The sequence below is a fragment of the Oryx dammah genome, unplaced genomic scaffold, assembly GCF_014754425.2.
Source record: "Oryx dammah isolate SB20612 unplaced genomic scaffold, SCBI_Odam_1.1 HiC_scaffold_5, whole genome shotgun sequence".
In the NCBI taxonomy this organism is placed as follows: Eukaryota; Metazoa; Chordata; class Mammalia; order Artiodactyla; family Bovidae; genus Oryx; species Oryx dammah.
This window is the reverse complement of record NW_024070189.1, coordinates 72033010-72056269: the sequence shown is the minus strand read 5'-3', so window position 1 is coordinate 72056269 and position 23260 is coordinate 72033010. Positions and strand designations below refer to the sequence as shown.

Here is a 23260-nt window from a genome sequence, read left to right as displayed (position 1 = left end):
ATTAATTAGATCCCATTTTAAAACATATTTTTAAACTTATTCTTATTCTATGTAATACTCCTATGCTGCTGCTGCTGCTGCTGCTAAGTCGCGTCAGTCGTGTCCGACTCTGTGCGACCCCATAGATGGCAGCCCACCAGGCTCCTCCGTCCATGGGATTTTCCAGGCAAGAGTACTGGAGTGGGCTGCCATTGCCTTCTCCAAATAGTCCTATAGGTAGTACTTAATTCATAAAGAACATCTGTACCATAAAAGAGAAGTGTAAATACACTTAATGGCAGCAGTCTTATTATATTATTAGTCATTAGCATGCCAACCTAAAATACTTAAGGACGTGACTATAACTAACTTATAAGTGAATACACAACACCCATCTCAAAGCTAAGAAATCTACAAGTTATATCTAAATATAAATTTGTCAGTAAATCTATAAATTACTTACCTGTCTACAGCAAAATATTTGATAAATCTAAATCATTCAATCAAACTACTTTAGGTACATGCTTACAGTGTTCATATTTTCTTGTACTTTAGAGTCAAAGAAAGTCAACACACAGTACAATCAGTTGAAAAGTAGAGACAATACCCAAACAAATAAAATGTGGATAAAAATCTAAACATTATTTACATGAGGCAGAAGAAATTTTCATTTCTTAAAAATAAGACTATCCTATAACTGCTTCCCTGGTGGTTCAGTGGTAAAGAATCCCCCTGAAAATGCGGAAGATGTGGGTTAGATCCCTGGGTTGGGAAGATCCCCTGGAGAAGGAAATAGCAACCCACTCCAGTACTGACTGGGAAATTTCACGGACAGAAGAGTCTGGCAAGCCACACTCTATGGGGCTGCAAAAGAGCCGATATGACTTAGTGACTGAACAACAAATCCTATAACCAGTGACAGATTTATAGTAGACTATTTCTTCTCTTATTGAAGCATTCACAAATAATATCATCCTCCTAACTAAAAAGGATGATTATAGTATGCCTACCTCACTGGAGTGCTTTGAGTCTCTGTAGAGTTTTGAGCCTTGTAGCTAAAAGCTACCAAGTAAATAAAAGTATTATAATTGAGAAGAGTGATATAAAAGCCAAGATGGTTTAATATAATAGAAAATTACATTTGTAATCGGCACAATGCCATACTATCCCTGTGGACTTGTTCTTTCAGAGCACATACTCTATAAAAGGTCACTGTGGGTGAAAAAAAAAAAATCCCACAGGGAGTTCAAGTAGACTATAACGTAATATTAGTAATTAAGGAAGTGGCATTCTTCCTCTATATTCACTCGGGAATTTTTTCTACTAATTAAAAGAAAAGAAAAGTAATTTGTTAAAAAAAATGATGGCTACAGATAATTCAATCTCAATTCCAAAAGCCTGGTTACAAAGGACAATATCGTAACACTTAACAATTTTTTAAGTAAAAGCAAAATACTATATAAGCCATCAAGCCAGTACTCAACTGTCTTCTAAAGTAATCTTTTCCTAAAAATATTTTCCAGAATAACTTATGTTCCTCACACAATGTTAAACTATAGCACTTCAAATTCAATTACACTAAGTTCCTACTATGTGATAGTCATTCTAATAGGCATTTCAGAGATATCTCATGTAATTCTATCAATAATCTTAAGAGGCAGTTATTACCAACCACATGTTCAAATTGAGAAATTTACTGCAGAAAAACTCAGATTTTTGACCACACTCTAAGAATTTAAACTCAATCATCACACTTTAAATCTTATGTCTCCCTGCCCCAATTCTGTCAGACTAGGGTCTCATCTGGCTATGCCACTAATCAAGTGATAAATCATTTAACCTCATTGGGCCTGTCTTATCAGTAAACTGGGAGGGTTAAACTATTCCTAGTCAGCCTCTCTCTCTCTAAAATGCACTAGTTTAATTCTTTTAAAGTATACAAGTCAGTGGCTTTTCTTCCCCTAAGAAAAAGATTTTTAAGGTACATATATATATATGCCAAAGCCTTTGACTGTGTGGATCACAATAAACTGTGGAAAATTCTCAAAGAGATGGGAATACCAGACCACCTGACCTGCCTCTTGAGAAACCTATATGCAGGTTAGGAAGCAACAGTTAGAACTGGACATGGAACAACAGACTGGTTCCAAATAGGAAAAGGAGTATGTCAAGGCTATATATTGTCACCCTGCTTATTTAACTTCTATGCAGAGTACATCATGAGAAACACTGGACTGGAAAAAGCACAAGCTAGAATCAAGATTGCCGGGAGAAATATCAATCACCTCAGATATGCAGATGACACCACCCTTATGGCAGAAAGTGAAGAGGAACTCAAAAGCCTCTTGATGAAAGTGAAACAGGAGAGTGAAAAAGTTGGCTTAAAGCTCAGCATTCAGAAAACTAAGATCATGGCATCCAGTTCCATCACTTCATGGGAAATAGATGGGGAAATAGTGGAAACAGTATCAGACTTTATTTTGGGGGGCTCCAAAATCACTGCAGATGGTGAATGCATCCAGATAGCATATTAAAAGGCAGAGACATTACCTTGCCAACAAAGGTCCGTCTAGTCAAGGCTATGGTTTTCCCAGTGGTCATGTATGGATGTGAGAGTTGGACTGTGAAGAAAGCTGAGAGCCAAAGAATTGATGCTTTTGAACTGTGGTGTTGGAGAAGACTCTTGAGAGTCCCTTGGACTGCAAGGAGGTCCAACCAGTCCATCCTAAAGGAGATCAGTCCTGGGTGTTCATTGGAAGGACTGATGCTAAAGCTGAAACTCCAATACTTTGGCCACCTCATGCGAAGTGTTAACTCACTGGAAAGACTCTGATGCTGGGAGGGATTAGGGACAGGAGGAGAAGGGGACGACAGAGGATGAGATAGCTGGATGGCATCACCAACTCGATGGACGTGAGTCTGACGACAGAGGATGAGATGGCTGGATGGCATCACCAACTCAATGGACGTGAGTCTGAGTGAACGGGATTGGTGATGGACAGGGAGGCCTGTCATGCTGCGATTCATGGGGTCGTGAGAGTCGGACACGACTGAGCGACTGAACTGAATATATTGTAGCATGAATCAGGACATCATTTCTTTTTATGGCTAATAATACTCCATTTACGTATATACTACCTGTTTATTCATTCATCCATTGATGGGCATATTTAAGTTGTTTCTACCTTTTGGTCTGCTATTACATACTACTATGAACATGCAACCCACTCCAGTGTTCTTGCCTGGAGAACCTCAGGGACAAGGGAGCCTGGTGGGCTGCCGTCTATGGGGTTGCACAGAGTCGGACAGGACTGAAGCGACGCAGCAGCAGCAGCAGCAGCATAAACATGCATATAGATGTACTTATTTGAATCTTGTTTTCACTTCTTCTGGGTATATGTCTACGAGTGAAACTGCTGAGTCATTTGATAATTCTATATTTAAATTTCTGAGGAAGTAACAAACTACTTGCCATAGTGGCTGCACCACTTTACATTTCCACCAGTGATATATGAGGCTCCTAATTTCTCCATATCATCCCCAACACTTATTTTATTTTTTTAGTTATAGCCATCCTAATGGGTGTCAAGTGAGATCTCCTTGTTTTGTGTATCCCTAGTGACTAATGATGTTGAGGATCTTTTCACGTGCATGTTGGCAATTAGTGTACCTATTTTGGAGAAATGCCTGTGCGAGTCTTTTACCCATTCTTTGAGTTTATCTTTTTGTTGGTGAGTTTTAGGAGTTCTTCACATATTCTAGATAGAAATTCCTTATCAGATATATAATTTGCAAATATTTTCTCTCATTCTTTAAGTTATCTTTCCTTTTTCTTCATAATGTCCGTTGACACACAAATTTTTAATTCTGATGAAGTCCAATTTATCTATTTTGTTGTGCTTTGGGAATTATATCTAAGAATCCATTGCCAAATCCACCTAAGATCTCTTTTTTGCTGGAAAATTCCATCAGCCTTTGCTCATTCTATAAATAAAGTTGCATATGAATAATTTTATTTGTTTTATTGCTGAGAGTTATTAAAGGGTGATTTGGGGAGCTTTTATTATATTGCCCTTACCAAAGAAGTGGCAGTATTTTAAGTTTAGATAAAATTGCCCTTTAAAGATGGATAGGTTGGAACTCCTTGAGATAAAATGGAGTAACTCTGAAAGAAATTGCACTTTTGCTTGTTTATTAAAAAAAAGAAAAAAAAAAGAAGGGAAAAGAAAGGAAAGGAGGGAGCAAATTCTCTTCATTTGAGAAAGTCATCAGTTAGTAATCACACATAGACAATTTTAAAAGGCATCTTTAACTATATGTTGAAAACATGATTATTAGGGGAAAAAACAGTTTATCCTGCAATAAAAAGTAAATATTCCAGCAGCTACTAAAATGTTCTCTAATACATGGATGGCATTTCTATGATCTACTTCCCTCACTTCAGCCAATATATTAGTATCTGTCAACTGGCTTAAACATGGCTTTAAAGCAAATATATTGCTAAAGAATTACTAGAAAAAATAAACCATATTTACCAAAAAATAGAATATTCCATAGCCATTTAAAAATTCATCTATTGACAAAGATATTTATAATGTAATATTCAATGAGGGTGGGGGAATACTTTATAATTGATAGATTTGGAAAGCTATATGCCAATTAAGTGTGTCATTCAAAATTATTATCTTTAGATAGAATTATAGACAAATTTTATTTTCTTACATTTTCTGATTTTTCTACAATGTAAATTACTCAAGTAAATCTAGCAAAATACAAAGGAATAAAAAAAGAGATAAAACTAAAATTCCCTAAAATAAGTTTGGGTAAAACTGCCCTTTAAAGATGAAATTAATAAGTAAGAATTTCTGTCTACACATCTACTTATTATTACATTTCATCTTCACCCATTATGTGTAATTTGGCAGCTATATGTTTTGGTTAACTAATCACAACAATAACAACAACAAATGTACAGAGTTTCACTGAAGTTTTAACAGCACAGTTATAGAGTATCAGTAAAGTTTACATAAACTCCAGAGAACACCAACAAAAGAACTTTTAAAAGCTTAATATGATGTTTTAAAAACTGTGTATGATATGTTATTTCATTAATTAGACATGGGGATCAAAACTTTCCTGAAACAAGCAAATTATCAAGGTTTGTAAAAATTAGATTATATTAATTCTCTTTGTTTTTGCTAGTAGCAGGAGGTGAGACAAGTGACACAATAATTGCTCTACCAACCCTGTTCCCTCAATGGCCCTAGTTATGTTCCCGCTGCCTATGGACACCATTCTCCGTTAAATGATAGTCACCATAGGCACCACAGTGAAGCCGCTCAGTTGTGTCCGACTCTTTGCGACCCCATGGACTGTAGCCCACCAGGCTCCTCCCTCCATGGGATTCTCCGGGCAAGAGTATGGAGTGGGTTGCCATTTCCTTCTCCAGGGGATCCTCCCGACCCAGGGATTGAACCCGGGTCTCCTGCATTCGAGGCAGACGCTTTACCCTCTGCGCCACCGGGGAAGCCATTAAATGATTTGGTGACTGAAAGGCTATTTTCTGTGCACTAACTGAACAGCTACCTCCAGATCCTCAAAAACACCATTCAGCTCTGGAATTAAAACATAGAACTGATGATGCTGAGTTAATGTTAATGAATTTAGCATCATGGTGGTCACAGGTGGTCACCGTGTGGGGCAGGAGAAGGTCTTTCAAGATGGAGGGCGGTACTGAATACTACTCAGAGGTCTGAAGATTCAAACAAAAAATTCCTGAGTGATCCTGAAACTCACGCGTCTGAGGGTCCTCTGTACCACCAATGACTCTAATGAGGGTGCGGCGAGGGTTCCAGTTCTATCATCAGTCAGTTTCTCACTCGCCACCATGCGACCCCCAACATACACTATATCCTCACTTTCCAACTGATTTTCGAATCTGTGGTGCATCACTAAAATCACTCCCTTGTATGCAAAGTCAATCCTTTGTCCCTTTCTCTCTTCATCTGATATACTTGGCAAAGACGAAACCCTGATTAAACCTAAATATCTGCCTACTTCACATCTGCACTAGAGCAACTAAAAATGGATGAAGGAAAATGTATATCCTTTCAACAGTTCTCGTTTCAAATTCGTGGTCACAAAGCTCAAACGGGCAATGAGCACTGGTCAGTAACAGTGAAACAGTCTAAAATAACTAGGTTGTTCATTTTCCCAATATCCAAAACAACTACTTCATACTTTTTCCTCTGTTCTCAAAACTCCAAGACCTATCCACTCCCCCAACAAATAACTACATTCAGAAAACAGAAGCAATCAGTTACAGCTTTCTCTTCTACCAGTGAAACGACCTACCTGGCCCATTCTCTTTGTTTTGTGCTGTTACAACAAATGGTATGTTCCTACTCTCATCACAGTCCAACCGCCTCATCTGTGCTCTGGCTCTCTTATCTTCTCACTTTCTTAGGGAACTCATATCCTTCTCGGGCCAGCAGCATCAATTTTTCCCCCAGTATGTGTGGTACTGGCATGCAAACCTTCTCTAATATCTTCTGCCGCTGGACCCACATTCCTCCACAGTGACTATTCTATTTTGCTTTCACTTTCTTACCTCATTTTCTGTCCTCAATTTACTGCAGTCAGGCTTCTTTTCCTCTCAATTGTTACAGAGATTACACTTGTCCAGGTTATCAGCGAAGTCCACCTAAACCACATCCAACAGTCATGTAGATGTCTGCTCTTCTTTTCTGACCTCTGGATAGTATTCAATACCGACGCCCAGCTTGAAACACCTTCTCCTGCCCCACACGGTCACCACCAGGGACCCCCATGACGCTGAGTTCTTTTTTTTTTTTAACTGCTATGTAGTGACTGTAAGTTCAGGCTATTGTGGCAGGTGAACCTAAGTTTAAATCTTGCCTACATCACTTTTTAAAATTCAAACTGAAAGTGAAAGAGTCAGTTGCTCAGTCATGTCCGACTCTTTATGACCCTGTGGACTGTACCCTGCCATGCTCCTCTGTCCATGGAATTTTTCAGGGAAGGATATTGGAGTGGCCATTCCCTTCACCAGGGGATCTTCCCAACTCAGGGATTGAACCTGGGTCTCCAATCTAGGGAAAGGTATTTAACCACTGAGACTAGGTTCTCAATCTACAAACTAGGAAAAATATTAGTGCCTAATTCCCAGCTGTGAGGGTTAAATTAGTAACTTTAATTCTCTCTTTTACCTAATACAGCATGTGAAGTAATTCGCCCTCCAAGAAATGCTCTCTCCCTTCAGTTGCTGGTTGCTCCTTTCCCAATCACTGTGAAGAGCTCCTCCAGCTCTATTTGCCTTTTAAATTTGGGAAATCATAAGGTTCTATACTCCTTCCCTAAGCAACTAAGCTCTTCCATCTCATACTTGAAATTATAATCAAAACCTCAATGATTTCCAAGGCTCAATTTCTGGTGTATCACCCGTCCCCTACCCCACCAACTGCCATGCAAAAATCTCTACCTGCATTTCTCAGCTATCTCATACTCAACAAGCCCAAAAGATAAGGCTCTCTCCTTTTTCATGTGTTCTTCCTCTACCTCAAACTCCCCTTTCTGTTGCAGTCTCCAACTCCTTGCTGTCAGTTTCCACAGTTTCAGTATTTCCTCTTTGTAACAGTCACTAAACTTACATTTACAGGCTTAGAATATGTACTCCCTTTTAGAACATAAACCCCACGATGGAAAGTGAAATCTGTCTATATCAAAAATACCTTGCCTAGTATCCCATGCATGTGTGTGTACCTGTTCAGGTGCTCAGTCGTGTACAGCTCTTTGCGACACTCTGGACTACAGGACACCAGGCTTCTCTGTCCATGGGTTTTCCCAGGCAAGAATACTGGAGCGGGTCGCTATTTCCTCCTCCAGGGAGCTTTCCAACCCAGGAATCGATCCCATGTCTCCTGCTTTCTCCTGCATTAGCAGGCAGATTCTTTACCACTAGGCCCATCCCATGAATAATAAATGTGTTTAATAAGTGTTTCTTGAATTGAATTTGAGATATTTTAGAAGCTTGCTTATTTAACTTACTGAACTTACCAGCATTTTATTTGTTTAGATGTCTAATTCATTGTTAACACTTTTATTTCAAAATACTTAAGCCACTCATGTACATTAGTATTATTTCTAACCCATAAAAATATTTTAAAGAAAATTTAAAGGTACTCAAACATATTATATTTGAGGAATTCTACAATTATCAATTGCCACTGGATTTCAAAAAATAAAGAGGTTCAGAAGCTAGGAAAGGCAAGTGAGGGTAATACTATTTGTTTCCTTATTTGGAATTTCACAAAATTTTTGAAAACAATTTCAGTAAAAAGATGATTTTTTTAAATTATGAAATGCATGAATATGGGGTATTCTTTTTTTAAAAAGGATTTACTCCTACAAGACATTTTTATCTAACTACCATCGTACTTTTTGTAGTAATACTTTGTTTTCACTCAAAGATATATAGTGTCTAAAACAATATTTTTGCTAGCTTAGAAAGTCTTATTATGGATAAATGTGGACTTTCCATGAGGCAGCCTAAAATACAGATAAAGGGTTACACATACACACTCTTCACACACATACAAAGGGGTTCATTTTGTGATATCAAGGAGTTGTACACATATGATGTGAACACTTCAATATACTTGAATACTTAAGATCTTTTAAAAAGTCATATTAATCAGGAAACTTAAAAATAAACCAAAAAAAACCCCACTAAATTGAGGAAAGACATCTCTGATTGCTCTCATTTAAAAAACATGACACCTTAAAGGATACTACCATTGAGAAATTCATCACAATGAAAAAGGATAGAAAACAAAATTAGGAATCAGAAAACTAGAGCCACAAAGTCTTAGAAATATTTAAATAAGTAAATATGATTCCAAAGAATCAGGCTTTTTTTTTCAAAGTATATGTGCAGTTTTCTACCAAATAGGGGCTGTTTTACTTTCTCTAAGCTGCTAGAATATTTCATAAGATTGCTTCCACATGTTCTTTAATAATATAGAACACATATAACAAAAGCTTGTTTACTGTGTATACTACTGGAATAAAGAAATTATAAATGAGAGGGCTCTATAATACTATAAAAATACCTGGACTTTCATTGGTCTAAAATTATTCAAAGTATAATAATTAACTAGTTATCAAAGAACTTCTTTTTGAGATAGTAATGTTATACCTTTCTCTAGAAAATTTTAAATCCCTCAAAGGCAACCTAAAATGTTCCTAAAATGATTATGAAAAGCCTATTATCTAACTATAGTCAGATCTTTTTTTTGTTTACACCCTTTACCCAGCAATTATACTCCTGAAGAATAACCATAAATTCCAAAGATGCTTTATTCATTCATTCATTCATTTGAATATGGAAAAGATCTGTTACAGAGTTAAGTGAAAAAAGCAGAATAGAAAATCAAAGAAGACTTGCAAAAGAAAGTGTCTATTGAACAAACACTGAAATAAAAGATGTCTGCATAGTTGTGGTAAAGCTGAGTTTTTCTTTCTATATCTCTAAAATTTTCACAGTAAATAATTACAACTTAGGTAATAAAAAAAGACCCCAAAAAATATTTTAAAAAGATAAGCAATATTCATCAATCATTTCATGTCAAAAGTAAAAACCACTGACCGATCTCAAAATTTTTCTGAACCCTGAATAAAACCATTCCAAATGACACAAATAAAAGTTAGTATCTTGACACAAACCTGCTCATTAGACAAAGCTCATTTTATAAATTTCTGGTCAGAATCAGTGAGTAAAACACCCAAGACTTTACAGTGCAACTTTTCAGATCATAAGATCGTATACTGTATAAAAGGGAAAAAAATTCTGACTGATGAAAGAGATTATCTTCTCATACCACATCTAGTATTGAATAGTAATAACAAAACTTCAATTCTTTTTCCCAAACCAAAAGAAAGCATCACTGTTTTTTTTAAAAATCACTCATAACAAAGGTATAAGAAAAAGCAACTGGAAGGTCATACAGCAAAACATAACAAGCCTATGGGTGAAAAGTAAAGTGGGTTCTAGAATTATACATGATTTTAACTGGCTTTTTTCCTATATTTTCCAAAATGTCCATTATAAATATATGTACATCTACTGTAAGAGAGAAAAATGAACTTAAATTATCAAGAGAATATGCTGAAACATACTCACTATACAGGTATTAGATTAATAAAAATACAGCATTTGTAAAAATTTAGACCTGCTCATCAAAGCAGCTCAGAAAAATTTGAAGGTCCTCCAAAATCAGTCACTATGAACACTGTCCTTAAGGAAATCAAAATACTTTAAACTTCTAATACAAAGAGCTCATGATTTGAACCACATATGCTTTTCTCTTACAAAAAACCTGTTATATATACAGCTAAGGATATGTTTTTAATGATATACCCTATTTCTTTGTTCACAACACATCAGCATCAATGATGTCATACACCCCTTAGCGTAAGGTCTGTCAATAACTACAGCCTCTACTGACTGGGATAACATCAAAACATACAACCTTATGTACTATATAAAGGAATATAATAGTGTCTTTCATTGACTTAAAGTGTAAGATTGTTTCAACTCAATCAAATAAAAAGAAAATGCAAAGGAAATTTAGAATCCACATAACTACAGTTTAATGAAGAACAACAATAATAAAACAATCATTGCATTTTAGAAAAGCCCTCAACACCCTGAAACATATACACGTATTACAGGATAAGTGTTAAATTATTCAATAAGCAAAATGATACAGTACCCTAGCAATAAGTATAGCATAAGACTCAAATAAAACTGCCTGACTTCAAACCCCAACTTTGTTTACTGGGTGTTAGTCGCTCTGTCATGTCCAACTCTTTGTGACCCCGTGGACTAGAGCCCGCCAGGCTCCTCTGTCCATGAAATTTCCCAGGCAAGGATACTGGAGCGGGTTGCCATTTCCTTCTCCAGGGGATCTTCCCGACCAAGGGACTGAACCCAGGTCTCCTGCATTGCAGGTGGATACTTGACCAACTGAGCTACTAGGGAAGCATTGTTTATTAGTTAGGAATAATCTAGGAAAATAAATTAATTATACATGTTTCCATTTCTCCATCTATCTATAAAATACAAATAATAAGAAGAATTTATACCTGGAAGATGTTTTAAATATTAAAAGAGGCAAGCCCATATCTACATAGAGTAAGCACTAAAAAAAGGCTTTTCCCCCTTTCCTCAGTCTAAATAGAATTTGTCAGACATTTTGCAAATAAGAATGAAAACCTCTAATTTTTAAAATTAGTATTAAAAGTCTTAAGTTCACTGGAGATCATAATTAACCTTCTACAATGTGAGCACAATCCAAGTGAACAGTTAGATAAAAGTCTAGAAAGCTTTCTTGTCAAGATGATTTTATCTCAGCTGTTTCAAAATAAAGAAGAAAAAAAGAATGAAACACAAGGATTCTTTCTTAAAAGATGTACAAAAAGAATTTAGAATTGCTGTATTAACAAAATATGATTGTTCTCAATAGCAAATTTACTGAGGAAAATGAATGATTAACAGTAAAATTCAAATATTTTACTGTTTTTAGGATATTCAAAGTTAAACTGTTGATGCCATTCAGAATTACCAGATCCGTTACGTATAAATTGCTATTCTCTATAAACGACGAAATTTCAACTGTCTATGACTAGTCTGGAATTAGTTATACTCTAATCTAATACAGCCATTCAACTATCTACAGGGAATACTGTATTCTCTTCTCTCATAAAGAAATTAATACAAGTGACAGAAGGTAACCAAAAAATCAACAGTGTGGAAGACTTTTTAATAAATTTCATTTTGGCAAATGATCACATATAAATTAGCAAACATTGAAATCATAATGATTTCATTTATTTGTTCTGTACATATCTGGTTAACAGGCACTAATTTTGTTGATGGAAACAAGAGAACTCTATTGTTATATACAGATTAGAAATGTAAACACTTAGCATTTCCCACAACTACTGACTTCACAAATTACTTTGAATGTTATTTCAAATAACATTTTGAGTGCCAGAGATTAGGTAAGCAAAGAGCTCTACTGCCCCCTAATGAAATAAACCAAAGGAAAAAAAGCCAAAAAACTCAGAAAACTTGTTTTGAGCTATGTGTGGAACAGGAAAATAATCTTACTTTGCTAAATGCAGTAGACAAGCACTATGAAAATTAACTGAAAACGACTAGAATATCTATCAACATACTATAAGAAAAGCTAGGATCATCCAGTTTCCATGATAAAATTAGTAGCAAAACAGGAAAGCCTTGAGACAGAAATGTTCCAAGAGAAAGGAGGTCAGTACAACAATGTTATCTAAAGTGATAGCAATTAAAACTTCACTGCAGGCTACGCTTTTCATGTGTATGTTGGTAGGGAAGAAGAGAGAGATTCTTAGAAACCACACTTTACACTGAATTACAGTAAGTTTTCAGTTTAGCAGCTTAAAAGTAAATACTATCAAAATACTCTCTTATAATTTGTACTAACTCTAATCATGTCAGAATTATTTTAATAATGTGTACTTTCAAAATAACTACACTATAAAGCATACATATGAAAGAATTTTACCTGTTTCCTATTTTTTTTAAAAAATGACAATTTCTTAAGCACGATAACTTTGTCCTTCATGATACTAACCAATGATACACTTTGTCCTTCATACACTAACCAATGATAACTATCAATCTTCCTTTTAATAAAAGTTCTCCCTTCCTTTAACCAATCTGGTTTTTAAAACACATTCCATACTCGTGTTCCTTTCACCTAATATTCTAACCTGTCTAGAATTTCCGAATTCTCATTTCAGAAGAGAGCAAATGTTTGGGGGAAGAGGAGTGTGTGTCCTTAATAATCGGAGTTATATAAAAATTAACATCAAGGAATCAGACATAACAAGAGTACAAAGAACAGAATGAGAGATCATAAAAACATGGAGAGAAAGTAAAGCCTCCCAGCATCAGTTCATGGAGGGCACAGCGGTGTGGTAGTTCACTGTCCCTTTAGAGATGGGGCACACATCACGTGGAGAGGGCATGTTTCCATCCAGGTTGATCATACCCGTACATTCCATTACACGTCTACTGTTTACAAGGTATAAGGAATGGGGGCCAAATCCATAAAAATGCCACAGGAGAGACAGGCAATGCAGACAAAGAGGTTCACTTAAATCTGCATACAAAAAGAAAATACCTTGTACATTTGTGTGCTACAGCTCTCTTCTCAAGCGCCTGTTAATGAAAATGGTTCTCCAGCTGTACAAGTCATGCATGTGTGTGAGTGCTAAGTCGCTTCAGTCGTGTTCGACTCTTCGTGACCCTATGGACTGTAGCCCACCAGGCTCCATGGGATTCTCCAGGCAGGAATATTGGAGTGGGTTGCCATCCCCTCCTCCAGGGGATCTTCCCGACCCAGGGATCAAACCAGCATCTCTTAGGTCTCCTGCATTGGCAGGAGGGTTCTTTACAACTTAGCCTAAGGGTAATCAAATGTCTGTTCAAAATTTTAAAACAGCAACAAACAGAAAAATACAAATGTACTCAAGCCTATGTCTCAAATGAGTTGGATCTCACATATGTATAAATTTCCTGAATAATATGAATTAAAAACTTGACTCTTTTACTTGAAGCATCACTCATTCATGCCTACTGCCTAAAAATATAACTGACACAGACACATTTTGAAGACATAATAAAGAAGCTGGGAGGACTCAAGCAACCCAAAGTCAAGCATCCCAAAGTCCATCACTGCCAAAGTGATGACCTTTAAAAGATATCCAATAGAGGGGTCAAAAACAGTACCCTTCCAACCTATAAATTCCACACAGCTACTCAGATTTCACATACAAGAGTCATGAGAAATAAAGTGAAGGTACATTGGAGAACATATACATGTATGTGTGAATGTATAGGTGTGTATTTTCCCTCACGGAGCAATCCCAGTCCATCCTAGTGAGCTCCAGATTATTACCCTAAACGTAAAGGAATGTTTTCCCTAGTTCACAGGGGGAAAAAAAAAAAAAAGACTTTCCAGGCTATCCTTTACCTCCCTATGCCCACTAAGCACACATATGAAAAACACGATCAAGAAATAAAAGGGAGAAAGATTGAATGAAAAGAGGAAAGGTTAATTTCCTTAAGAAATAAAGTTGGTAACAGCTTTGGTTTAAAACAAAGAGATTTACTTATTCATTAGCCCAAAAAAACTTTTAGTGATGATGACAAAGATGGCAGCGGCCAGCATTTATAGAACATGATGTACTTCACAAACAATGAGCATTTAATCTTCCTTAGAGTCCTGTGAGGCAGATAGTACTATTCCTATTTTACAGATGAAGAAGCTAAAATTCATAAGGATTACGTAACTTGCCCAAGGTTAGACAGCTACTAAATTGCAGAGCATATTTAATATACCAGTCAATTCAACACTTAATTGTTACGTTTATGTTATTTTCTGGTGAAAATGTGTGAAATGAAATGACTCTTTGGAAACACTGTAATAAATTAACAAATTTTATGTAAGTATATGCGTGTGTGTGTGTGTGCGTGTGTGTGTGTGTGTGTTAAGATCCAATTCAAATGCCTCAAAATTCTGTAGACATGTAACTGGAGATAGGCACTTATGCCAGTTCTTATGAAAGACAGAAACATACAATCCATAATAGTGGGTTGGCCAAAAGGTTCATTTGGGAAAATCCAAATGAAGTTTCTGGGCAACCCAATAAACAGTGAAAGTGCTAACAAATAAGTAATAATATACACACCCTTCAAAGCCCATTATTTCAGTAAATAATATTTCTTTCATTAATCTCCTGTCACATACAGTCATAATAATCTCTTCTTCTTCAGATCTTCCTAACTTATTCTTACCTCTATTTCACTTGTCTTAAAATAAACATTTTCATTTATTTGAGGAAAAAAAGGTCACTTCCTCTTCTCGCTATTAAGGATACTCAATTACAGTAAAAAATATATGTATGTAAAAAATAGCTCTGGTTGACATGTGAAATATACATCTCTTTAAATGCTATAATAATAAAAACTATTCCATAGCAACTCTTTAACCTCTGATAACATGTTCAAGTTTTCTGGAATTAATACTAAGGAAGAAATCACCATGCAGTATAAAACTAATCCAAAATTCTATTTTGTAAGAGCTGAGATTTAAACATACCCACAAACATACTATACATACACAAACACAATTCAGGTCACCTTCATATTCCAGCCATTGGCTGGACAACAATATTCCCTCTGCCATATGTATGCAGGTTAAAACACAAAACACCCAGAAATATTCACAAATACCTAAACCATTAAAATTGTAATTTTATTATGACCACCACCAATTTTTTCCCATTGCAGAATTCAAAAGAATATGTTATAACATGTTCTTACAAGAACGCCACCTTGTAAGCAAATCTGGTTTCTCAAATAAAAAAAGTGAAGTGTAAATCTGACATCAAAACTTGCACAAATAAAGATCCGTCATTTTGTTAATCCTTGTCTAATTTTAATTATTTTTTAATTTTCAATCCAGAGAGCAAAGACCCTGCCAACAATAAAGTACAAGACGTAGGAAACAAAATACACCATTTCAGTGGGATACTCTTTCTCACCTTCGAATCTTCATTGCTCACTCCCAGCTGTAACACAGCTTGAGGAGATTTTAGTTTTGCTTCAGCAGAGTGAGCCATCTGAAGGTTAAGCTGCCATCCGACCATCTCGAGCTACAAAAGACAAGTGTAGATTGGAATCAGATGGTACAGAAGGAAGAAAACACTCCACTTTAAGCAAATTCTCCAGTCAGCAGGAATGAACATGGATAGCCTGGACTTTGTGGAAAGTCAGTTCCTGGGCTCCTTCAACCTGCACACTCTGAACATTCTCCCTTTGGGCTCATGAGACTTGGCCTCATGCCATGCCTGTCAAATTCAAGCCTAAAACTGGTCTTTAAATACATTCTGTTCTAAAAATAAAAGTTCTGAGTCAATGGTTTTTAAACAGTAAATTACTATTTTAAAACAGTATATTTTAAAGCCAATGGTTTTTAAACAGTTATAAATTGTAACTAGTAAATAGCATATATATGTGATAAGTACTCTAAATGACCTCCCATTATCTTTCAAAACTCTTTGCAATAAGTAGAACAAGGTAAAACTTTTTTTTTGAATTTAGTGGGAAACTGAAGTGCCCAGATGGTAAGAGGTTCACACATTTAGACACAGTTAGTGAGACTGGAAGAGAGCCAGACAAAGAATTGATATCTACTTACTAGTGAGCAGGTGTTATCACGCTTTCCAAAGTATTCTAACCTACTATGGTTCCCGGTTATGACAGAAACTAATTAGAATACTTCCTTTGAATTTATTAATTAACACGACAGCAAAATTTAATCAGGAAGGCAAAGACAGAAAGAGACTAAAGCAGTTTAAGTTTCAAAATATTAAGCAACATCAGTGCAGCTTTATTGAACGTGACAGATTACTGATTTTTCCAAGCTCAAAACTGTAAGTATAAAGTTTTAAATCTAATTTCCAGTAAATCCAAAGTATCGATATTTAGGGTAGTTTTGTGACATGCAATTCTCATATACCTCTGACAACTCGACTCTAGTAATTGATTTACTGAAACTACCTCAGCTACACTGGTGAAAATGGCAGATTCAAAACAATTTTTACTTAACTGGAATACTAATTGCTAACTTGAAAGACTGTTCAACAGCTAGAATCACAGCAATGACTCAAAGCCAAATTGGAAAGAGAGCAATGAAAGTATTATCTGTTCAAGAGAGGATGTGATGAGAAAATAAAGATACAGTTCTGTTCTTTCTGGCACTGAACCTTTCAGAGGTTATGGGTAAAAAGAGTGAAGATGTTGCAGAGACATAATCCATAATACCACAAGTAAAAAAATCAATTAAATGGTACACATGAAGCAAGGATCCCTAATGTACTGATTTTTAATACTAATTATAGTAAAACAGTCTCTAACACTAGCTCACCACTATTTTCAACAGTCCACAGGGTCCATAAAGACTCAGATATGGCCTAGCAGACGGAACAATTATTTTCAACAGTTACAGGCAACAGATTCTCCAACATAACAGGAGAAAACATGTCACAACTACTCTCATATATCCAAGCATTCTGATACACAGTCTTAATTGAAAAACATCCTGTAGGTATTCATATGAACCTATAAGACACTGCTTTGATCTCATTTAACTAATCCTATACCCGTCCTCTAAGCACTTAAGATAAACAACAAAGATAAATATTGAGTAAATAAAGTAAAATATGGTCCCACTATGGTCAGGTCTTTGCACAAATGAATGTATACTTAGTCACTGCATAGAGGTGGAATGGGGCAATTAAGATCACTGAACTTAAAGCTTATGCTTTAGTTCATACTTAAGCCACTACTCACTACTTAGGTCGCCCTAATAATTAAGTCACAATTTTTCAAGATCTCAATTTCCTCATAGGAAGTAGAAATAAATCTATCTGAATTATCTGCTTTTTTCCTGAGTTATTGGCAATACTAAATAAGAAAATGCATATTCAAACTGATTTGGAAACTCCAAAGCATTATAAATATAAGGCATTTTGATTACCTAATTTTTCCTATAGTATTTTTTAATACTATCTTTTAAATAGAGTAGGCACTCTATGCTGAATTGAATTGAAGCAAATAAAAAATACAAGCAAAGGTAATTTTAAAGTATCATAACATGGCAGAGGGAGAGGGTGGGGTGATTTGGGAGAATGGCATTGAAACATGTATAATATCATATATGAAATGAATCACCAGTCCAGGTTCGATGCCTGATACAGGATGCTTGGAGCTGGTGCACTGGGATGACCCAGAGGGATGGTATGGGGAGGGAGGCGGGAGGGGGGTTCAGGATGGAGAACACGTGTACACCCATGGCGGATTCATGCTGATGTATGGCAAAATCAATATAATATTGTAAAGTAATTAGCCTCCAATTAAAATAAATAAATTTATATTTTAAAATAATAATTAAAAAAATAAAAGCAAAAAAAAATTCATTTGGTTTTTTGTTACTTGTATTTATCCCTGTGCATGTCTTGCATCTATTGATCATTAAATGCTATATTTTTTCCAAAAAAATAAATAAATAAAAGCATCATAACTAAAAACACTGTTGACTTTCTTAAATTTTAGAGCCTTTTCTATTGTTTTGTGATTTAAAAGCATTCATCCCATGCCCACAAGAAACAGTAAATTAAAAAGTTAAAAAAATATATACATAGTTGTTGTTGTTCAGCCACTAAGCCTCTCATATGTAGACATATGCACATATACACACCCATACATAAAATTTCATATAAAAAGAGCAGTATCCAGAAACCTCAAATGAAGAGGGAATAAAGGAGAACTACAATTATTTTTTTAAATATTTTACAGTTAAAATAAATAAATAAATAAATATTTTACAGTTACACAGAGCAATAAGAAAAACAAACCTAACAAGATCTTTCCAGTGAAACTAGGAGACAATACCAGCACTACTCTTATCATCCCCTTATTTAAAATGTGTAAAAGTAAACAACTGGGGAAGAGAAGAGTAGATGGAGGCTCCTTATGCTTGTTACTATTGCCACTTTTCTCTAAGTTGGAAATTATATCAAAGTCAAAAGTTACAAAAATTAATTCTAGTAAAAATCATCCACGGATACTAAATTTAAGTGGAGAAGGTCTGATTTGAAATGAATAGTCACAAAGCTTCTTGCCCACAATTGCTTTTTAGGTACAAAAGAAAAAAATAATTATGCAGTAGAAAAAAAACCAAAACATCTTAACCAAGAGATCAAAATTAACATCACCAAGCAATGGCAAACAGATAAGATGTGCCTCCAGGTATGATATCCTGCAAATACCATTCACATAAATCTTTAGCCAAATTATAACTAAATTTGATCCTGAAGAAACTAACAGAAAATATAAAGATAGACACAAGAGGAATGTACACTTGAAAAACATCAATGTCCTAAAAGACAAAGAAAAGTTGAAGAAAGAAGGAATTCCTTAAACTGGTTAGAACATATATTATTTTCTGGGTCTATAATAGACACTGGTGATATAAATACGAATAAAACAAAAGCCTTTTATCAAGGTGAAAATGTTATAGTATACTCTAAGTATTCCTCTGAGACTCATAACTAAGAAACAAATATGAAAGTCATCAACATTTTAATTACATAGGAAACAAAATCTAGATTGAATTTTTACTTAAGTTAGCTAAACTACATTGCTTCTATTTAAAAGAAAATTCTGTATTGTGTATTTCGAACATATGTACATTCAAATACCAGGAATCATTTGAATATAATTAGATATCTCACATCCAAATTTAAATCTGAGGGTCTTTCCATCTTAATCAACATTCTAAATTTAAATGTCACCAACATAACATAAAACACAAGGAAAATGAGCCACTAATATTTTTAATGTTGTCTAACCCATGCCAAAACTGTTTACACAATAGTTCTTAGGCATCTTGCTTACATTATTTATTATCTGACAATGTCACTAAGATGTCAGTTCAAAATAGGTATGAAGACTTCATTCTCCCTCTAACATCCAGGTAACAACTCCAAGCTTAACTTCTCGTAATTGCTTTTATATTACAATTCCAAGCACATGCAAAATCAGTCAAAATTACAATAATATTAACTCTCTTAAAATGAAAATGAAAACATAAATTTAATCACCATACTTTAACTACTGGCTTCCTATAACATATAATAGTAGCTTCTGCTTGAATCATATCACATAGTAAGAAACACTTTTTTATGTTGCAAATTGATATAAATATACAAAAGTGTCACAAGACAATTTTTAACCCAGAGCAATGATACATAAATTCTGTTAATTTTCACTTTTAAAATACTAACTCAAAAACCCTCCATATTGATTTTATTACCCACTAAACCTCTAACAGGTCAGGTCATCTAAAGTAGGAAAAATATTGCTCAGAAATACTGAAATGAGTTTTAGGAATTATGTGTGTGTGTATCCATGAAACAATTACTGTTTATTATAATAAATCATGAAAATACATAAAAACAGAACTGTAATTGCTAGAAGAGAAAGCGCTATCTATATTCTGTTGCTATAATCCACCATTTATTTTATAACTAGCAAATACTATAAGCAGAAATTCCATATACAATATATATATATGGCTTATTACAGAAACTATACATTATTATTTACTCTTATGAAATGTAAAAACTGGAAGTTGACTAAACATTTAATACAAGAAGAATATTAACCTATTTTTTAAGCTTAGCTAAATACTTATTCCCCAATTTCCTTGACCACTTCTCTTAACCTCAGTGATTTCTTCCTATACAATCTACTGACTAATTATAGGAAATTCCCCACTTAAAAAAAATTCTAGTTGGTTTATTCTGTGTTTTCTAAAATTATACACATAGAATGAAACATAAAATAAGAACTTTTTCTAAATCTTTCATACGGGGAGAAGGGCATTTTTCAGTTCAATGTAATCTGCTTAATAAGGTTAGCTTTTAGAAGCATTTCTCATTATAAACCTGCATCACCAAGAAAGCAATACCTGCTGGGAAAATCAATTTATGAATGCATAAGAGGTCATAATCATGATCCCTCAATAATGGCATGTGTATATGAATGTGTATATAATTAAATCTTTAAAATAACAGATTCAGAGTAATTTTACTAAAATAGAGAAGTTTCTAGTATTTCCATTTCAATCAATAAGAGATTTATTTTCTTAAGCAATATATGTACCTACAGAGTCTGCCAAAGGACACAAGAAGACAGCATCAATTTAGAAGCACATTTTATTGGAAACATTCCATTAATATAAACCGTGAACAACAGGAGCACTGATGTTTATACCTCAACTTTTTACCGTTTTCCTTCAAAAGAAAATGCTGTAGAAGAAATGAAGAAGGGTATTTATAATCCACTCAAATAGGTCCATTAATCAAATCAGGAAAATTTTAAACAACCTGTCACTAGGAGGCCCTCCAGGAGATGCCAAGTTTTATAAACCCCATCTTTAAGCTGGCAATGCCCAATTTACAAAGTAAGATTCAAAAAAAAAAACTATTTGTTTGGAACTTAGAACAAATTTACAAATACAATGAAATTGTAAATGGGGATTAAATTACCAAGTAATTTAACAGAAGGAATAGAAGTGCTTCCCTCCTTTTGTCCTAACCAGAGGAATATCTAAAATTCAAAAACTAATGAAGTACTTTCCAATCCCTGATGGCTAAAAATAAATAATACCTTGGCACTAAGAAAAATCAATTTCCAGCATTTTATATATGTGGTTTTCTTAACTATTATCTACATCAGATATCAGCCTTAACTCAACAAGCATACAGGTTGACAAAAAGCCTGTCGCTTTCAAAAGATTCCCATCTTTATGTGAATTCTGTAAGTTGTAAGTTGATGAAACCTATGCTTCTTTTCAGTAGAATCATACTTTCATCCTGGTTTTCTATCCATTTTTTAAATAATAATGGCAAAATTATATCATTTTGACTGTGCAAGTTAAAAAAACACAAAACTTAACCATTACCTGAGACGGGAAAACTACAGGAACAGTTTCAAGAGGAACGATCCAAAGAGCAGTTTATTTTTTAAATATTGAGTTTGAGATGCCTATTCTACATCCAATGAAATTATCAAATAGGCTAGAGAAAAAAACGTTTTATTAGAAAATAGTTTTCAAACTCTATTTCTCAGAAGCCTGAATGTGATTGCCAGGCAAGTACAAAAGAATACTGAGTCCTCGCACAATACAACATTTAGAGGTTGTGGAAATGAGAAGACAGTAATGAATATGACTGACTAAAAGATGCAGCCAGAAAGGAGAAAAAGCAGAAGAGCATGAACCTGACCTTTATACCATCACAGATGCTGGGGACATAAAAATCATCAAACTGAAATCTCTGCTCCAAGCCACGTGATGAAGACAAGCATATGCAAAAACAACTTTGCCATAACATGTACATAAAAAAATCTTAGGTAATCAAAAAAGCTACTGAAACTAATGTCTGATTTCAAGAAAGTTATGGCAAAAGATTAATGTGAAACATCAGCAGTTTTCAACATACTAGAAACAAACAACTGGAAATTATCAAAAATGAAATTCTATCTATAGTAGCAACCAAAATCAGGCAATATACAGTGTCTTAGTCTGTTCAGGCCACTAAAACAAAATACCACAGACAGTATAGCTTAATAATAACAAACATTTATTTCCCACAGTTGTGGAGACTGGAAGTCTAAGATAAGGGGGCCAGCAAGGTTGGGTGAGGGCCCCTCTTCCAGACTGCAGACTTCTTGTTGTATCCTCACAAGACAGAAGGAGGCAAGGGAATTCTCTCTTTATAAGGGCACTAATCTCACTGATTAGGTCCCTTCCTTATTAACTAATTAATTCCCAAAAGCCCCACCTTCTAATACTATCACATTGGGGGTGACGTTTCAATATATGAAATTTGGAGAGACACATTCAGTCTATATCATAAGGATAACTTTAACAAAATTTGTGAAAATTCTGGTCATTAGAAAACTACAAACATAGCTTGAATAAATTAAAGAAGATATCAATAAATGGAGAGATATACCATGTTCATGAATTTAATGATTTAATATTGCTAAGATGTCAGTTCTTCCAAAAGTGATCTACAGATTTAGGGCAATCCAATTAAATTCCCAGCAGGAATTTAAAAAAAAAATGGGCAAATTGATTCTAAATTTTAAATGGAAATGTAAATGACCTAAAAGAGTCAAACCAATTTTTTTCAAAGAGTTGGAGGAATCATATTATCTAACTTCAAGAATATAAAGCTACAGCAATAAAGACAAAGGCAAAGGATAGACTTAAAGACTCACAAAGTGACTTCTAATGAAAGCACCAAGGTAAATGATGCTGGAACAACCAGATATCTGCAAGGAAACAAAATAAAAAACAACCTCTACCTAACAAATGGGCTTCCCTGGTGGCTCAGACGGTAAAGAATCTGCCTGCAATGTGGGAGACCCAGGCTCAATCCCTGGGTTGGGAAGATCTCCTGGAGAAGGGAATGGCAACCCAATCCAGTATTCTTGCCTAGAGAATTCCATGGACAAAGGAGCCTGGTGGGCTACAGTCCATGGGGTCGCAAAAGTCAGACATGACTGAGCGACTAACAC

General features: G+C 34.9%; 1 protein-coding gene across 1 annotated transcript in view; it reads right to left on the bottom strand.

Moving 5' to 3' along the window:
- Positions 1-23260, bottom strand: part of COMMD10 (COMM domain containing 10) — a 188366-nt gene that overhangs the window by 142959 nt on the left and 22147 nt on the right. Inside the window, exon 5 of the mRNA XM_040240513.1 lies at positions 15652-15762. Coding sequence (XP_040096447.1) covers positions 15652-15762 — 111 coding nt within the window. The remainder of the gene's footprint in view (positions 1-15651; positions 15763-23260) is intronic.